We start from the raw sequence: 19,803 nt of genomic DNA, 5'->3' as shown, positions 1-19,803 counted from the left end.
TAGGATAGTTTTGTAACATTTCTTAAATGTTCTGTTGGGTTTGGTAGACTTTTAACTAGGTCCTATTCAGTTCAACTGCATTTTATGTAAAAACAATTGTTTTTAAAGTAGGCTACATATAAATACTCTGTCCAGACAACTGCTGGGTAAATTAAAAAAGTGTGTGCTAAAATACTTCAAGTTATTTATTTCAGTTGCTTAACTACTCATAATCACTCACTTACAATGTATAGTTCAGTGTTAGTAAAATATACAGTTCGGTCATTATTTATATACATATTTCTGGTATAAAAACAATATCTTAAAAGAGACATAAACGTTTGTCTTAATGGTGTAATAACTATCTTAACAGAACAAAATATACAAATATGTACAGGACAAGATTGCAGCATTTTTCCCACCTGGTAATTAGATATTAGTTCGAGCCTAACCGTTTTGAAGCAGTTACCCTTTACAATAATTTATAATTTATGGTAATTTTATTAAATAACGAACCTACAATTTGTTCTTTCCTTAGCATTTTTCCTCCTTTTTAGTTGTATAGTCCTGTTTCACACTGCAGCTGTCTTTGCTACATTCCCCGTATACACAATGACACTGGTAGTTTCAGTTGGCAATTTGTAAAGATGGCAGCACCATGATCAAAGTCAAAGGTGTTTGGTACGATTTGATTGTTTTAAACCTATAGAAGGAAGTGTATACAACAAACCTGTGAAAATTTCCTTTCAAAAGGCAGTAGTGTTTTTGAGATATCAACGAAAGCAAATAGACCGATCCATTAAGCTCCGCCCCTTTGCGTATTGACCAATCACAACGCATCGAAGGTCCGACAAATAAGATCCGACATGCGTGCGCGTTTCTTGGCGCGCGCGGTAGAGTTGTGCAGAAAGGCATTGGAGAACCCCACGTGATCTTGCTCACACGTGCATCGTGGGGGGAGCCTACTGGATCGGTCTATTATGTCCATGCAGGAAGAATAATCCCGAGTAGGAATACACAATCTGAGAACCGTTAATGACAGTAACGCTTCAAATTTTTTGGCATTGGAACTGATTTCTTTTTACATAACCATAATCATTTCAAAGTGAAATGTTTCTCAGAGTACAAAAAACTGGCTTCTAACCCCTATTTTTCATCATTTTTAAAAAGTTTTTAGAGTGATTGCCAAATGTATACCTTCCCTTTAATGTGGACCAATATGCAATTATCTAAGAAGTTTACCCCAAGGGGATTTTTATTTACTGATATAAAGTTACATAATAAAAAACTCAAAATTATTTCAGACTGTTTCTGTTTCTCTATTTCTCCATCAAAATCACAGGGGTTATAATAACATTGAATCAGACCCTTTTCAATCAGGAACACCATGTCACACTGATTGAAGATACTGTAGAATTTATCTAGGTCTCTTCAGCTTGGCGTCTTTGTTAATTATTGGCGACTCATCCCCGCTATTTTCAAGAGACTGTACAATTGTCTAATTTCTTAAAGCCATGGTAAATGGTCAGATAGCTTAAATGGTTCGGACAGACTATTATTTGGTCGTCTTTTTTCCCCCAACAACCATCTATGTGTCACCAGCCAATTCAAGCAACAATTTAATCAAATCAGTGCTTTGAATGGAACTGCATGACAGACTAGCTGTGTGTGTGATTGTTGTGTTGCGCTGATTCTAGGGGTATGGAGACTGTCAACAAATGAGCATTGTCTGTCAGTTTGGGGAAGCTTTTAACACGAGCACGGCTGGTGGCAATGGAAAAACACGCGCAATTCAATTACATGCAAAAATCCTTTATGTCACAAAGTGGCCCTTTTCATATTGTCGTGCCTGAGTGGCGGTCGGCAATTTGCCATAAATGTCACATCTTGTTTCTAAACAGAGAGGACTTCTTGTTGAATAAATACTTTCCACACACACACACACACACACCAGAAATGGACTTAGGTTTGTGTATGCTTCAAGACAACGTATATACAGCACTAGATCAGAATAAAATATGCCTTGTTTGACATGGACAAAACAAAATGCATTTATCATAATGTATAATGAAAAAATAGAAGATATAATTAGATATATTTCCATCATGTCTAAGTTTTGCAGCAGTGACTTATTATATTAAATGGTTGGAGATAAACAAAATTGAATTTGAAAAAAAATTAACAGAATCTGTTACTGGTTAGACATCGGGCTGCAGGATAAGTGTATGCATTTTTTTACCAGTGAATTGTCAGACCTATAATAACAAAGGAATATCATGTAAGACAACAAGGTCTTTCTTTCAAAGTTGCTGTAAAACTATCGTTCTGGGAATGTTTCTTATTTATTTATGGGCAATGTTTTTTTCAACAGTGCCATATATTGATAAGGTTCTTTACTTGAGTTTTCTATTTTAAAAAAAATGGATAAATTAAACCACAAAGGTGTATAACGACAATGGCAGTAAGTAACAAATATGGCCCACTGCAGCTACTTTCTACCTGCAGGCATTGTACAGACAATTTAAAAGCAGATATTTAACAACTTTGACAACAAATGGGTATCTATAAATTATACAACTTGTCATAAAACAAAAGTTTGGTAGTCACTAAAAAAGAAAAAGCTGCACTTGTTTAAATAAATGGTTTAAACTGACTACACATTTGGGACTAAACAAAGAATGATGCGTAACAAAGAGATGTGAGAGAAGTAAGGTAAAAAGTTGAGTATAAAGTGTCGACCCTAATGTCACAAAAAATGCTAACAATTAACTAAGATTCCTTTTCCTGCTGTACTTTTGTTAAAGGCAGTGGACACTATTGGTAATTACTCAAAATAATTATTAGCATAAAACCTTTCTTGGTGACAAGTAATGGGGAGAGGTTGATGGTATAAAACATTGTGAGAAACGGCACCCTCTGAAGTGCCATAGTTTTCGAGAAAGAAGTAATTTTCCAGGAATTTGATTTCGAGACCTCAGGTTTAGAACTTGAGGTCTCAATATCAACAATCTAAACGCACACAACTTAGTGTGACAAGGGTGTTTTTTCTTTCATTATTACCTCGCAAGTTCGATGAACGATTGAGCTCAAATTCTCACAGGTTTGTTATTTTATGCATATGTTGAGGTACGCCTACTGTGAAAGCTAGTGTTTGGCAATTACCAATAGTGTCCACTGCCTTTAAGTGATAGAAGCAAAGACTTTGATTCTTCCATTTTGTTTAACAAAGTCCAGTAGACAAAGAAGTATTTTTAGAGGTAGAAATACACATCAGGAGATTATGTCTATTATTAAAAATTAACAATGAAAAGTTATAATGCTTTAAAAAAAAATTACTGCCCCAAAATAAGTGCTGCTTGTCATACAGGGTTGTTTTTCAATGAAGGCACTACATCTTAAAATGATGGAGGCTGTGTGGAGACAGATATTAAATTACCAATACGAGGGAAAATTTATCTGCCAATATATACAAAAAATATATTATTAAGTCTCAGGGTTGATGATGAAAGGATCTTTTGTTTTTCTTCCTGTGCTTTGGGTAATTGCATTTAGGGAACTTGACAATGAGTGTGGCCAAGGGTGTGACTGAAAAGATATAAATAAAACAAATCACGAAATATACAACAGTCTTCACATTTTTCGAGAATTTATCGACTACCTGAATCTACTGTGAAAATGGACTACATATTTCCTCTTTTGAAGTCAGTTAAAGTCTTGTCAGAAACTCGAGTAATCTATGACAAAAACCCTCAGGTGTCAAAAAGGTTGCTCATTGGCCCACTCTGTGCAGTTCTCATGAGTTTTCCAAAGCTGTGCGATTCCCATTGGGTTTTTTTACCTCTAAGATGTGGAGCAGAATGATGTCAATGCTAGAGATCTTTAGTACTGGAGATGGATGGACGTTTAGTCTTGGTTTTTAAGCTGATGAGGTGATGAGTGGTAATGTTGACTCTCCTTGGAGAAGCTGAATCACCTCTTGGAAACGCTCCTCTGTCTCACACTTCTCTGAAACAACAATTAAGAAGAAAATACTATTGAAATCGTTGCTCTTAAAGTCCCTGAACACTTTTGGTAAAATGTCAAAGACGAATATGTTATACTTGGGGTATCCCAGCATATATGCATAAATAACAAATCTGTGAAAATTTTGACTCAATTGGTCATTGAAGTTGCAAGAGAATAACGACAGAAAAAAACACCCTTGGGGCACTAATGTATTTTGGGAAACAGCACAAACAAGTGACATGCAAATGAACATGCAGGCGTACAAGCTGAAACATTTTGTTTTTTTACTTGGGAACCATTCGACCTTGTTCTACCAACTTTGCTAGTACCTAGCCCTATTTTTGGTCAATACCTGGTCTCCTTCTTTGGTCAATACCTTTGCTCAAAGTCAGTTTTCCCTTGTGTGTTTTTTTTATTCTCAAACAAGATATGTAACACTTATACTACTTATAATGAGTAGGGTAGGTGGCCTTAGCTTCCGATCCAAACCGGACCTTCTTCAGAGGCATAAATCAAGTACAAACAAATACATATCAACTTATAGAGAAAAAGAGGGGAGAAAAAAAACGGGAAAATTATAGCAAATCAAAGTTTCTATTTGATAAACAATTCGTGGCTACAGACCGACAGGAGTTAAGTGGTGAGGACAAAGGATGTTCAGTTGGAAAGAATGGATTACTGGACCATAAAAGTGGTAAAAGCATTGTACACTATTACTATTTCTGATACAAGTCCTTTTTTCCAATGAACATACAAGTAAAATATTCATCTGACTTGAGGCAAGAATGATGTCTCGATGTAAATCTTGACTGACAAGATGGATGTAAGATGTTACGTTTTCGCTGCTGTAACCAATGACTGTTATCGGTCATTGGCCAATTATTAACCACCGTTCAAATTTTGAGTGGAAGAAAAAACCACAGGACTGCAGGGCGTGCAGCTCAAAATGTTTACTGGACCAGAAAATTTGTTGTGAGTAAAAGGAAAAATCTATATAGAATCTTTATAATTTATGTTAACACGAGAGAGCATTATCACACAAACAAAATGCTCTTGACATTGGGATGTACCGTGGCAAAAGAATTTAGCAAAATACATTTTGTTTGTTGAGAAAGACTTATTTATGTTTTCCCAATACAGAGTTTAAAAATATTTCAAAAAGCCGGAGCATTTTGTTTAAACCTCAAAACAAAAGCGGGCACTGGACGAGCAAATAAGTGTTTTTTTAAGACAGTGAATGAGTAAATAACTGCTTGTAAGTCTCACCTCTGAGGTAGTCCTGGGCTGCTTGACAGATCCACTGACAGGCGTCCATTATATGAGAATCTTTACCAGTTACTGCAGCTGCTGACAAACAAAAACAAGCTACAGATTGGTGGAACAACCTTTCTCAAAAATAATTTATTTTTAGATTTGTTTCTGTTTACGAACTTTTACAGATGATACTGTAAAAATAACGAGAAACATTCTGCATATGCAACGCACGGTGAACAAAATACACATGATAAACAGTCATAATTCCAACAGCTTTTTTACTGAGTTATTTTCATCTTTATTGTTCTTCTTACCAAGAGTGGCTTTTAGCCTTGTTTGGAGCAAATTTGCGTTAAAAAAAAATGTATTTAACAAAAAATAATTTGTTGGCACATGGCTAATGGACTTGAGACAGTGTTGGGGTCCCGGCAATTATTCCTTTATAGTTGGTAATTATCTAGCACTTATCATCAGCAGATTTTTTTTAATGCAATACCATAAAAGGAGGACATGGCCTTGACAGAGGCCATTGTGACCTAGTTTGGAGTCTGAATAAGCTCTTAAGAATAGGTAAGGTTAAAGGCACTGGACACTATAGGTAATTTACTCAAAATAATTTTTAGCATAAAATCTTTCTTGATCGAGCAATGGCGAGCTGTTGATTGTATAAAACTTGATTTCTCACTCAAGTTTTTTATTATGCATCTGAAAACTCACAAATTTTTTGCGACAAAGGGTGTTTTTTCTTTCATTATTCTCTTCCAACTTTGATGACCAATTGAGCCTAAATTTCCACAGATTCGTTATTTTATGCACATGTTGAGATACACCAAGTGAGAATAGTGGTCTTTGACAATTAATTACCAAACGTGTTCAATGCCTTTAAGAGAAGTTGTAAATAATGTATGTTGAAGAAGACAGTCTGATGTTGTTAGGTAGCTTCCTCCAAAGGTGCAGCAATGGAAAAATCAATATCCCCAACACCCAAACTATAATTGGTTCCTGGAATGGGGGATCAGAATGGCTCAGTGGATTATTTCCCCTCTGTGGACCCGGTTCGAATCCCACCTCAGACCATAGCTCGTACACGGATTGGGTTTTCAGCCCCAACCTGACTGGGTTTTCCCCCAATTGGGTTTTCCTCCTCCATCTAAAACTTAACATTTCTTCATTGATTCCTCTTAATTATATTATTGGCGCTGTTGGTTTTGTAATCAACAGGGGTACTCAGGATTATTTCTTATGGGCAAAAATATTAACTTATATCTTACCTGATGAGAACAATGTCAAAATGCAGATACAAGCAGCTTCCTCCGTCAGTAAATGCGGGAGTTCATGACCTCCGGTGACCTTTAAGTGACCTTTCGTTGAGATATCTAACAGTAAACAGGTTTTGACAACGACGGATAGTGAGTTCCAGTACATCAGTTCTACGCCTGATATGTTCCTCTTCTGCACTAAACCTTTAAAACCAGAGGAGAAAAGAATGGTTTAAAAATCCACTTCAACACAACCAGAAAACACTTTCTTTATAATTTTATTTATTTATTTTTTTTAATTGGGGGGGGGGGGATTTTCCTTGTCCTTTGTATGTAACACATTTTTGTAAAGAAAAGATTTGTTGGAAATTGTGCCTGTCCACATTTATTTGTAAACAGCCATAAAGATTCATACACTCATATTTCTAAAAAGAATTCTCTTTTGTGTCCGTTGTCTGTCTTATGTTGTATGCCATTCTCAGATCAAGCAAACGCTTTACCGGGGATTTCAATAACTCTGCACTATTCCTACTGTAATATAGTACCATTTGTGTTTTCCTTTTTTTAAGTAACTCATAATTTTGTATGATGCTTGCACACAAATTATGTGAAATGAAAATAAATGATGTTGTTGAAAGGGTTGAAATGGATATTGCAAAAGAAATGTGCAAATGTGCGTTGAGGATAGTTGTTACCATACTGATTTTAAACAATTGTGAAAACAAATTCATGTGGAAAAGTTCAACTAAAAGAATGTACAAATAAACATAAATGTGAAAAGCCACAATTGCTTTTGTTCAAATCATCAAACTTGTACAATATTATTTCATGTAGACCTACTGACGTATAAAATATTAATTAATTATAAGAATTTGCTTTCAAAGGTAATTAGTTGTTGCAAACTGCTTACAAAATGAAAAGTGGTATAATGCAAAACACAAGGTATGAAAGACCGCCGGCTTTGCTCATAGCAGCATCTATCTTAAAGAGACTGGACACTTTTGGTAATTACTCAAAATAACTGTTAGCATAAAAACTTACTTGGTAACAAGCAATGGAGAGCTGTTGTTAGTATAAACATTGTGAACAAGTAATTTCTCACTAAAATATTTGCATTGAATTCGAGCTGAAAGCACACAACTTGTGCGACATCAGTGTTTTTTCTTCCACTGTTATCTTGCAACTTCGACAACCAATTGAGTTCAAATTTACACAGGTTTGTTATTTAATTCATATGTTGAGATACACCAAGTGAGAAGACTGGTCTTTGACAATTACCAAAGGTGTCTAGTGCCTTTAAAGGTAAAAAGGAAATTAGTATGACTTACTTAAAACCTTATTAACGAAACATCTGACGTGGTCAGCGATTGTTCTGTCGGTATTGACAAAACTGCCAACGTCCTCCCAACTGATGTCAAGATCCTTACTTAGAGAGCAAACCTTCCAAGAAAAAAGAGAACAATGCTAGGGATCAATGGAGTATAAACAAAATGGCGATAATATACCAAGGATGTGGTGCTGTCAAAAAATAAAATGACAATTTCTATTTGAAGGCTTAATATAAATACCAGTATCCTGTATGAAATGCTGCAATGCTAACAGGGTTTCAATGTTATATCTCCAGCAAGGCTTATAATGTGCATATTTCATAGCTTGGGTGTGTAAGCTTGTTATCCTGAAATTAAAGGAACATGTTGCCTTGGATCGGTCGAGTTGGTCTTTGAAAAGCGTTTGTAACTGTTTGTTATAAAATGCATATGATTAGAAAGATATTTTAAAAGAAGAATATAATGATCCACACAAGTATCACTCGAAATTGCGTGGTTTTCCTTTTACCTCGCCGACTAACACGGTCGGCCATAAATGGCGGACCATGTTCCTTTAAGTCATCGTTAACATAGTTTTACTAAATTTATTGAAATTTTTATTGAATCCATTGACATCAAATCTTTTCATGACAGAGATACATGTAGTGTACAAGATTGGTAATTGAAAGCAATTGAAAGCTTACTGACTGTGAATTTCACACTGGTACAAATTCCTAAAGAGAAACACACTTCCATCTCAATTATTACCAAAGTCAAGAAAAAACAATGTGGAGACCACACGAACCACTGCTTTTTTTTTTATTATTGCTGCAATCTGCGTTAATTTGTTGACCCTTTGGTAATATCAATTTTGAGGGGATCCTGGGATCAGCTTAAATAGTACTGAGAAAAGCAGTTAATGGTGTTTTTTTCATCTAAAGAAATCAACAGTGATTTTTTTTTACCAGACAGAAATCAAAGTCTGAAACTTGTCACCCCTGAAATGGTTGTAACATGGGTACATTAAGACTCTTTCAGCTAGTGATTTAGTTTGTTTTGGGGTAATCCATAGTCTGCCGTTTGTTTTCATAATTTGGGGTCCGATTGTTGTTCTCAGTCTTCGGTATATGGTATTGCAATTTTTGTTTTAAAGCTTAAATGAAAAAATTACCTACTGCTCCTAAGATTTATTAAGAAGATTAAAGGTTAGAATATTAGAAGATTAAAAAGAAATGTAAAAAAAATCCATAGGCACGGAATGCAGACTCTTTTGATGTTGTTGTCCCTAAACACAGTTTTGGGTGTTTTAAACAACCTACAGTTTCAAACAATATTCCTTCTTCTATTTAAAATTCCTCCTCCATTGAAATTTTTAAATGTTTTATACAAGAAACTGTATTTTAAGTACTTGTTCTGTTTATTCATTGTGTCCTTTTTTTTCTGCTTTCTTTAGTTTGTTGTTTATGTCGGCCACTTAAAACAAAAAGAACATTCCTATGATCAAGTTTTGCAAATCTTTATATCCTGTATTAAAGCCATTGGACACTTTTGGAACAGAAAAAATTTAAAAAAAGTTCACAGATTTACAAATAACTTACAGGGTTTACAGAAGGTAATGGTGAAAGACTTCTCTTGAAATATTATTCCATGAAATGCTTTACTTTTTGAGAAAACATTAAAACAATATAAATTCTCGATATCGAGAATTACGGATTTATTTTAAACACATGTCATGACACGGCAAACGTGCAGAAACAAGGGTGGGTTTTCCCATTATTTTCTCCCGACTCCGATGACCAATTGAGCCTAAATTTTCACAGGTTTGTTATTTTATATAAAAAGTGTGATACACGAAGTGTGGGCCTTGAACATTACTGTTTACCAAAAGTGTCCAATGGCTTTAAGATTTTGCAATAAATAAATAAATAAATAACTTATTTATCTTGGACTTTCTTACCTCGCTACAATGAGTTTTCCACTGCCTTAAGATACTCATCTTCAATTCCAGAAAGAACGCTGTGATGTCATGCAGGAGACTTTCATCTCCTTGAACGTCGCCCGTTGACACACCCTCCTGCCCCATCTTGAGTCCTCCTTGAGGATGAGCAAGATCTAAGAGTATAGCGGCAGGATCGAGTCTCATGTTCTGTTGCCTCCTGTCATGTTCCACCCATGCCTCACCGATATTATTATTGGTACAAGCCAGCGATGCTGGTTTAGGTGACAGCGCCAAAGCACTGCGCACAGCTTGTAGGTTGTTCGCATAAACAGTTGCCTCATGCTGTTCACTTAATGTTTGTGAGCCACTTTTCTCGATGTTTTTCCGGGGTACAAGTTCAGTGTAACTACGTGAATCTTTCTCTAGGTCATTCGGAATTGGAAAACTCAAGTCTGTGGATTTTTTGGACGGCGAGCAATCGTCCTCTTGTAAGCGCTCAGCTGCTGAAAGTGATGACGATGTAGAGGAAGGGCTTTCGTTTTTACCCCGGTATAGATTAGCATAAGCCATAGCTGCGACAGCACCACTGTGTACCTCCGGTAGTGTCAGGGTTACTGAAGAGGGTAAGCTACTCTGAAACATGGAGCCTGCTTCCCAAGCATCTTCACTAGCCGATGAAATACTGCTTGACGGACTTAGCTCGGCAGTCCAGCTTCTTGAGGTATCTTGATGCTCCATTGATGTCTGGGCGGGTGGATTCATAATGGGTACTGGGTTTGACATAGGGACATGATGAGGGTGAGAATCGGGTTGTAGATAAACCTGCTGCTGTGGGTGGACGCACTCCATTGTGGTGCCGTAAATCTGCTCATAGCGCTCCTGGCCTGGGCTCGGCATGCCCACGCTGACATCGGGCTGTTGGCTCGGCATTAAATAGCCGGCATGATGCGAGTAATGCAGGCCATTGTGCTGGTCACACGTTGTGTACGCTTCACGCTTCAAAGAGTAATTCATAATACGTTGTTCACCGTGTGATTCAATGTCCGTGGCTGTGGGCTCTGATTTGAACACAGTGGGATAATGTGTACCCAGATGCTCTGCACCCGGCCAGGAATACTGCTGACCATGACTGTGAATCATCTCCATATCCCCTGGGTGGTAATATCCTTGCTGGAAAACATCGCTGTCCACTTTCGGACGACGTCCCAATTTTATTCCTACATTTTCATCATTTGAGATTGAACAAAACATGGGGGGAAAAGAGGAAAACATGACAATCAGTAATTGATTCAAACCATGGCAATTTTTTGAAATGTTTCCAATCAAATTTCCCCCTTTTTTAACTGCAAAATTTTGTAATGTCATCTTGTTTCGGCAAGAGTTGAAGAGAAACTGGCAAATTGTGAAATTTGTCATCACTGCATTTCTGCAGCCAATTTCACGAAACGCTAGGATTAATCCTAACTCGAGTTAGAACCAGTAACCCATTCTAACTAACTTAGGATGGGTTCAATGCATCCTACGTATTCGGATATGGAACTGAACCCATCCTAAGTCCTAAGATTAATCCTAAGTTAGGAAGAGTTTGGTGAAATCGACGGCTAATGACATTACGCACGTGAAATTTTGAGGACAACAATTTTGTTTTCTGAGCATTCTATTTTTAAAAGGAAACATGTGCTGTAGCACATCAGTGTCCCTGGAGAAATCTTAATCAGTAACTATTGCCCCTTGGTAAATCTTAATCAGTAACTATTGCCCCTTGGTAAATCTTAATCAGTAACTATTGCCCCTTGGTAAATTAAAAAATCTGTACCTCTACACTCAAGAAATAATACTTCCATTCATAGTGCTTTTCATACTCGAAGGACGTCCCAAAGTGCTCTTGTATGTTTCTAGAGGGGCAGAGAGTTATGTTTGGAATTATACATCCCATCTTGCAGCACCTTGCAATGGTTACAATGGCAGTGGCGCAAACTTTACGCAGCCATGCCAGACACCGGGGTGAAACCCCTTCTCTTCAAAAACAACACATGGGACTTCAATTAAATGACATATTTAATGTTAAAATTTCAAGGGAAAAAAAGGAGGAAAATTCCCGCACCTTCTTTTGACATCCCTAGCGCTAAACATTTCTGGAATCGGCAGAACCTGCAAGAGTTTCTCGTCTCCATGGTGATGTCACAGTTACGGTCTTTAGCGCAGGCATAGTTTGCCCCCTCCTTTATGCTCCGTCTATAGAAGCACTGATGAAAACAATTCGTGTTTAAAAAAATCAGTTAAGTTAAAGTTGTGTGGCATGAATTTCTCTGAAACGAATTTTGACATATACTGCTGTTTCAAAATGAAAAAAGATTTAAACAAATATTTCGAATGCCAAAGACACTGCAAAAAAAACATGTAACATTGTTGGCACATGGCTGATGGACGTGAGTTTATGTCCTTTTTAAACTTGTTTTCAGTTGTTAAATAACTACTATTTATCATCGGCAGATTTGTTCAACTATATGTCAAATGAAAACTTGTAACTTTCTTGAATCTATAAAATAAAGCTGTTAAAAATTGTGAACTTATGTTTGGGGTGTAAAGGCAGGGTATACTTTTGGTAATTTTCAAATTGTCAATTGCCAATAGGCCTACCCTCACTTGCTGTACCCCAACATACGCAACAAAATTGCAAGAAAATCATTTAAGAAGAAACACCTTTCTTGAATAGAATTGTTTTCATGAAAAAGGCTTTATGCAAACTCATACATTTATTGGGTTTCTTTTCTGGGAAATCAGTATAAACAAAATATTTGCTTCTCCGCATTTGCAGATCTGACTTAAAGCCATCGCACAACATCGATAAACAGTATTGTCCAAAGGCCCACACTTTGTGTATCACAGCTGATATATAAAATAACAAACCTGTACAAATGTCTCACTGAGTCGGGAGAAAATAACAGGAAAACCCACCCTTGTTTACGCACGTTTCGCCGTGTCACGACATGTTTTTAAAATAACCCTGTTATTCTCGATACCGAGAATTGATAATTGCTTTAATGTTTTTTCTCAAAAAGCAAAGCATTTCATGGAATAATATTTCAAGGAAAGTCTTTCACCATTACCTTCTGTAAACCCTGCAAGTTATTTGTAAATCTGTGAACTTTTATTTTTTGTTCTGTTCAGAAAGTGTCAAATGACTTTAATACAGGATATAAAGATTTGCAAAACTTGATCATAGGATTGGTTTGACAGTTAATTTACAATGAAAAAGTTCAAATAAACCTTAAAACCTTTTCGGTTTAAAGCCGTTGGACACTATCGGAACAGAAAAACAAAACAAAAAATTCACAGATTTACAAATAACTTACAGGGTTTACAGAAGGTAATGGTGAAAGATTTCCCTTCAAATATTATTCCATGAAATGCTTTACTTTTTGAGAAAACATTCAAACAGTATCAATTCTCGATATCGAGAATTACGGATTTATTTTAAACACATGTCATGACACGGCGAAACGTGCGGATACAAGGGTGGGTTTCCCGTTATTTTCTCCCGACTCCGATGACCGATTGAGCCTAAATTTTCACAGGTTTGTTATTTTATATATAAGTTGTGATTCACAAAGTGTGGGCCTTTGGGCAATACCACCCGCTGTTTACCGAAAGTGTCCAATGGCTTTAATTGCAACTGAAGCTTTTAATTAATGAGTTTCATTCAAAGGTCAAATATTATTGAAAACAATATTGTAATAACAAACAAAAAACATTTGGCTGAAAGAAATCTAGTTAAATTTCGGTGGCCTCTCTAAGTGAAATGAAAGGTTTCTTTGGTTTGCCTTACTTTGCATCCTTCGCAGGTGAACACGCCAAAGTGAAGCCCGGATGATAATGCCCCACATACTTGACACAACATCTTACGACTTGCAGACAACGCAGGGGTGATCACGCCATCTAAGGAATAAGAAATGGCGGGGGGGGGGGGGGCACACATGGTTAATGGTTGGGGAACAACATAATTTTCGGGAACTTATAATAGATGCAGCAAAGAGAATACTCATACAAAAAACAAGGTATACTTTTGGTAATTGTCAAAGTCAAGTATTCTCACATGGTGTATCAAAACATATTTTTATGCATAAAATCAAATTCCTTAAAGAAATATGCAGTATTCTGACTTGGTGTATCATAAAACTTTTTAAATAAAATGCCTTAAAGAAATAAGCATTTTTCGTTCATCCAAAATTAATTGGTTTCTGCTAATCAGTATCATGTTCCAGTTATAGGAAATTTGATAATTAGCCATGCAAGAGATTAGTTTCCAGCTCCGATATACCACACATTCACCATTTATTGTCTGCTAATTTTCTGCATAATATTATCAGCAGTTCACAAGAACAATCCTTAGCTACTTGTCTGCAAAGTCAGCTCTATGGGAAGAAAAACCAGTTTTAGGTTTTAACACACATTATTAAGGCTTGTCAGAACATACACTCTGATGCTGTTAATGCTGCCCCCCTGTTTTTCTTACTGAAGGCAAGCACCATTTCAAAACATAGAGTTTGTTTCTTTCAAAATCGCACAAATCCATCACTATTTTAATCTCAGAGAGACCTTTTGTGCAAGAAAAGTTCATAATCTACATATATATGCAATTTCTCAAATTCACTGGGAAAATTGTTCTCAGTGTCTTGACCAAGAAAGGCATATTGATAACTAAGACCATGGCATTGTGTTATTTATACCCATTCTGTTGAGAGGACCCCAAAGACTGTTGACCATTTTGAGATAGCATACCTTTAGGGGGTACATGTCCGTATAGAACTTTCCACATTTATAGAACACTCTTAGCATAAATCTGAGCGGTGGCGTATGCAGCCTATAACTTTGTCACGATAGATTTCTGAGTGAAATTTCAGAGCAGCCTTTGTTGTTGCGTTCACTTTTTTGATATCAAAATTATCGGCTGTATTGAATTACAAACTGCGATTTCTAAGCTTTCTGTTTACTTATTCAATTCCGCTCTAACGGATGAAGCGAGAAGGGGGCATGGAGAGCAGACACGACTGCCTGACCACTTCCAAATCAGGCACGGTGTTCAATTTCAGAAAATTCAAAATTGTGCTGAATAGCAAATGATCACACTTACAGATTTTTGTATACCTTCCCTTGAGCGCAAGTAGACTAACCCGGGGTATCGCAGACTCTAAATCAGACTCCAAATTCTCAAATCTACACCAAATAACGGAAACCAATTGTTCCTCTGCGCTCTTGTGTCTAAGACACTGTGGATTGCATTACAATGAAGCCAATTTTTTCCCAGAGGGCATTTGAAACAAATTTAATGATGATAAAGTGCAACAATATATCATCGTATTCCGCAAAGATGGGTTTGACAAAGAAAGCTGAATGGACCTGATGAAAAAAAACCAAAAAAAAACTCAACTCTGCGTAAGAAATATCGGGGTAAATGGTAACAAAAAAATAGCCCATGAGGCCGGGTTAAATACTGTATGGTCACCTGCTGACAAGCTGAATGAGTCTACGCTGCCCCTTTACTCACTTTTTCTATTTAGCCGCAGGGGGGTACATTCAAGTTTACCCTATAAATGCAGCGATGCTGCCTTTCTGAATTTCAACCGTGAAAAACATTTTCCCAAGGAAAAAATCAAACCCACTTTGTAAGGGACGGACGGGTTCAGTGTGAAGGCATTCTTTGAACCAAAGTATGCAAGAGCCGGGAGATGAGAAGACTGATTGACCTCTTGAAATGGCCCCAAGCTTTATAATCCATTGAGGAAAGAACGTAAGACAGTTCTGTTGTTTTTCAAGACCAACCTGACGTGATTTGTGAGGAACAAATGTCTTGGCTGAATTTCATGGCTCTGTTTATGGCAGAAGTCCTTGCTTCTTATGTTCGCTGTTCTCTGCTCTCAGGGTTAGTATAAAATGTTCTTAATGTATTATCGGATGGTTTATTTAATTGGGCTAAACTGCAACAATAATGCCCTCCGAGTATCTGCCCTTTACTGGTTTGCAAAGAATGAAAATAACTGAACATTACCACTGCGGTACACGCCCACAAAAGAAAATCACTTTGCTAACCTTTGAAATACGCCTTACATATAATTTTCAACTATCCATAATTAAAACTAATGGACATTTGCTTTGTGGTCAGTACAAGCTAGTTAAAAACAGGCAAGCTTCATCAAAACACTGTATATAGGTTTTTTTTATTATAAATTTAGGGTGATCAGAAAAGGAAAGAGGATGTCACTGCCATACTATTAGTTGCATTTAATTCTGTTGAAAAGCCAACCAAATGTTGGTCCTAATTACAATTTAGAAAACTTGAGTCAGATGAGAATTCAACAGAATCTCACAAAGAAATCCATTTTGCAGCATGACCACTGTTGGACTGTCAAAACCAAAACAACAAATCAAAATTTGTTGCTTGCAGAAAAAGAAAGATGAATACATCCCCTTTTACATAGTCTCTCTTTTTTGGAGAATAGGATTGTTTTTCCTCCGTCATTTTTCGATTTAAAATTTGTAGTTTTGTACCGTTTCGCATGAGAAACCAAAAGATAACTTCTTTTTCACAACCTAGCAGACTTTCAAAAGGCCGTATCTAGGGCCCCCTAAGTTTCGATAAAAGTGTTGTTTGCATTGAGTTAAACTTTATTTAACGAACTTTAATCTGTCAATCTGGGCATCAACAAGTTGAACCAATAAACGATCTCGTAACAAATCGTCCTATCACACTGCACAAAATCGATCAGCGCGCATACACAGAGCCACACACAAATCCGGGAGCGCGCACGCTGTAGCAGTGTGTGTGCTATATAAGAATGAAACAACATTTATTGTAAAGAAACAACATTTCTTTTTAGTATTTGGAAGTGCTGTTCTTTGCCTTACATGATTCTATTGCCAAATGCTGATGCTATAAAAACTCAACAATTCTCAAAAAAAATCCACTGTGTCCAAAATCGTATAAAAATATGTATTATGAAGTGAAAGTAAATGTAACGTCTTGCAATTTTGTGATCTATGAGAATCTAAAAATAATAAAAAGAAGTTCAAATTGTTGTTGTATAAATGCACAAATCGAGCTATTAATGTTAACATAAGAGATCTATTAAAACTGAGGGTGGTGATGATGCAGGTCCACAAACTCAAGTGAAATAATTGTGAGTGGTTTGTGGTGAGTTGATGGAAAGCTAAAAACCTTTTGCAGACTGCTTAACATTTCCGTCTACCCTCCAAATGTTTACCACTATCCTATTCATCTGAAAGTGAGTTTAAGACACAAATCTTTAAATGCAACATTTCCTTTTTGATTAAAGACCACCAATACCCCCCTTGAGAGAGCAGTTATTTGACAGCTGATGGGGGCAACCCTGATGCAACAAGGCAAAATAAATAAATAAATCAACAAATACAAAAACGTGTGAACAACACAAAATTGTTCCTCTAAAATTAGTCACTTGTTGAAAGACTAAAAAGAAAAGTTGAACTACTGCTGTCAAAGAAGTTAGGCTTAATACTAAAATGATCAACACATTTTCAACACAAACTTCAGATTTTAAAGGCACTGGACACCTTTGGTAATTACTCAAAATAAGTGTAAGCATACAAACTTACTTGGTAAAAAGAAATGAAAAGCTGTTGATGGTATAAACCATTGTGAGAAACTGCTCCATCTGAGGTAACATAGTTTTTTGAGAAAGGGGTAATTTCTCACTCTAATATTAAAAAGACCTTGGGCCTGAAGCCTTTTACTAGGCATATGAACGCATACAAATGTGTGTAACAAGGGTGTTTTTTCTTTCATTATTCTCTTGCAAGCTTGATGACCAATTGAGTTCAAATTTTCACAGATTTGTAGGGATACACAAAGTGAGAATACTGGTCTTTGACAAATCCCAATGGTGTCCAGTGCCTAAAGAGAGACCAAAAATTATCATTGAATTCAACCTCTTGTTCGTTCATTCGTTCGCAGAGTTTTTTGCATTCCCAACCTGAGACCAGCCGTCTTTTCATCAATCAACAATCAGATGTTTGAAATTGTCATTCTGCTGCCATCACAAACGGCATTTGGTGTTTGGCAATAAACAACACTGTTTCTTAACTCTTAAAAGTAGGTTTGTCTTTCGTCAATCAATACTCACATGTTTGAAATGTACATTCTGTTGCCAACACAAACAGCGTTTTGTGTTTGACCATAAACAAGGTTGTTTCTTACCGTGTATGAACATCCCACCGTGGGGGACGCAAGCCTCAACTCCCTGCCCTGCAATGCAGTAACCAACGGCAGCTGTACTATTACTATAGTCCTCCGCCATGGAACAAATACTGCCTTGTAAACTACCATCATAAAACTGTTGATGCATTGAATACTTCATGTCTACCGGTGTCCGTACTACTCAAAGAAACTACAACTACTGACTGTTGGGGAAACCCACGCATGCAGTTCAGCGAAAGACTCAAAATGTCACGCGATTTATCTGCAACAAATACTTTCCCTGCTTAAGCTGCCATAGCAAACTGCCTGCCGCAGACCAGCCAATAGCATGTGCTGTATGTAAATGAGTACAACCTGGTACAGCCGTCTGATTGGCCAGACGCTGTAGAAAGTTCCAAGGCAGCATCACTCACTCATGAATAATGAATACATTAAGCAAACAATGGGCCAATGTAAGAGTTACACCAGCGGAGTGGTATAGAGATCTCTAGTGTGTGGATTCAGTATGATTGATGGATAATATTGGGTGGTGGTTAGGCTGTGACAATTCTTAGTGTCTGCAGTCTTTTCTTCGTTGAAGGAAGAGTGGTAGTGTTTCAACCTTCACAGAATCACAATAGAGGTCTACAAATCAAGGCCAATAGACCACACAGAATAGACCAATGAAACATTCTACCTTGAACAGATTCCATTATGATTTCATGGGTAAAACTTAATTATCAAGCAAGGCATAGACAGTGTCTAAATCATCCAGATTAAGATGAGAGAATTTTCATCAACGGAAAATCATTAAGATAAACTTTACAACAACAAACATTTTTGAAGGTATTTTTCTCCTTAAAATACACATAGACATAGATTAGCTTCAGTGGGAGGTGGGCTAAGACATCATAAATAAACCCAGAGATATACACACAAATTGGAATTGTAAAAAGAAAAGAAGAAAAAAATTAACCCAAAAGAAAACTCTATGTGATAGAAGCAATCTGCCAAACTTGTGGTCTTAATGGCACACATTTTTGCCTTTAAAACAATTTTGTGGAAGGTGGGGGGGGGGGGCGTTTAATGTGCTTTGAGTCAGGTCAATACTAGATCAAGGAGAGTTCTCTGTAGGAGTTAGGTCAGGCAGTGGATAGGTTACCTACCATACCCACTGCCTGACATGGTCAAGATAAAGTGTCAGTTTTATATGAAATGTTTTCTATTTTTTGCCTGTTAAAAATTCAGATGAAAAACTGCAGTCGGGCAGGATTTACCAAGCAGTGGGATGTAGCTGGTAGCCTCTGGTGCATCTCTTTTCCATGCAAACAGTTCTAATTTGTAAATGGGTCACCGGCTGTTTTTCCTTTTGAAATAAATTTTTGATTATGAATGCATCACTGATTGTGCGAACCTTGACATTGTGAGCTAGGGGAATCTGGCTGGCTTGGTGGTTTACCTTCCCTGCCTTTCCCCTCTGTGGATGCTGGTTCGAATCCTGCACTCCTACCTTGCATGTTGTTGTTTTTTTCCTACTCCGGGGCTTTCTTTCGATACAAATTTATCTAAAACTGAACATTTCTTCATCGTCTTCTTTTTTCAAGCGGCAGTCAAATTTGGGAACACTCAAAGCCCGACTTAATAAAGCTACTCCTTAAGCAGAAAAATGCTTAACGTTTGTCTGCTCATCAAAAGTAATTAAGCTACCAGTCACAAATTGTACAAGTGGCATGCTATTTTGGCAGGTAACCTCATTCTGGTAAGCAAATTTTTGTTGTGCTCAGATTTGTGTGTGTTTAAGCAGCTCCATGTTATTAGGCCCTTGTATTATTACAAAAATTATTACGA

The 19,803-nt window shown here is 36.8% G+C and overlaps 1 protein-coding gene across 1 annotated transcript; it reads right to left on the bottom strand.

Moving 5' to 3' along the window:
- Nucleotides 1–3,620: 3,620 nt before the first annotated feature.
- On the bottom strand, nt 3,621–18,136 carry LOC117298174. The gene is made up of 8 exons (XM_033781342.1): nt 17,977–18,136; nt 13,573–13,682; nt 11,848–11,989; nt 9,754–10,960; nt 7,826–7,923; nt 6,510–6,701; nt 5,251–5,322; nt 3,621–3,984 (listed from the first exon to the last, which is right to left on the bottom strand). Exons 1-8 carry the CDS (start codon nt 18,134–18,136, stop codon nt 3,896–3,898), a joined length of 2,070 nt encoding a protein of 689 aa, XP_033637233.1. The 3' UTR covers nt 3,621–3,895.
- Nucleotides 18,137–19,803: the final 1,667 nt, after the last annotated feature.

This window comes from Asterias rubens, chromosome 1 (genome assembly GCF_902459465.1).
Source record: "Asterias rubens chromosome 1, eAstRub1.3, whole genome shotgun sequence".
NCBI lineage: Eukaryota > Metazoa > Echinodermata > Asteroidea > Forcipulatida > Asteriidae > Asterias > Asterias rubens.
This window is presented reverse-complemented; position numbering and strand designations above follow the sequence as displayed.

What these genes read in the sequence shown, in the direction of transcription:
- LOC117298174 (XM_033781342.1), bottom strand. Translation starts at nt 18,136, where the DNA reads ATGAAGTATTCAATGCATCAACAGTTTTATGATGGTAGTTTACAAGGC. An exon ending in CGGTGGGATGTTCATACACG is followed by an intron (nt 13,683 to 17,976) that starts GTAAGAAACAAC and finishes CTTATTCCTTAG; the next exon opens with ATGGCGTGATCACCCCTGCG. An exon ending in TTTGACATTGTTCTCATCAG is followed by an intron (nt 5,323 to 6,509) that starts GTAAGATATAAG and finishes CAGCAGCTGCAG; the next exon opens with TAACTGGTAAAGATTCTCAT.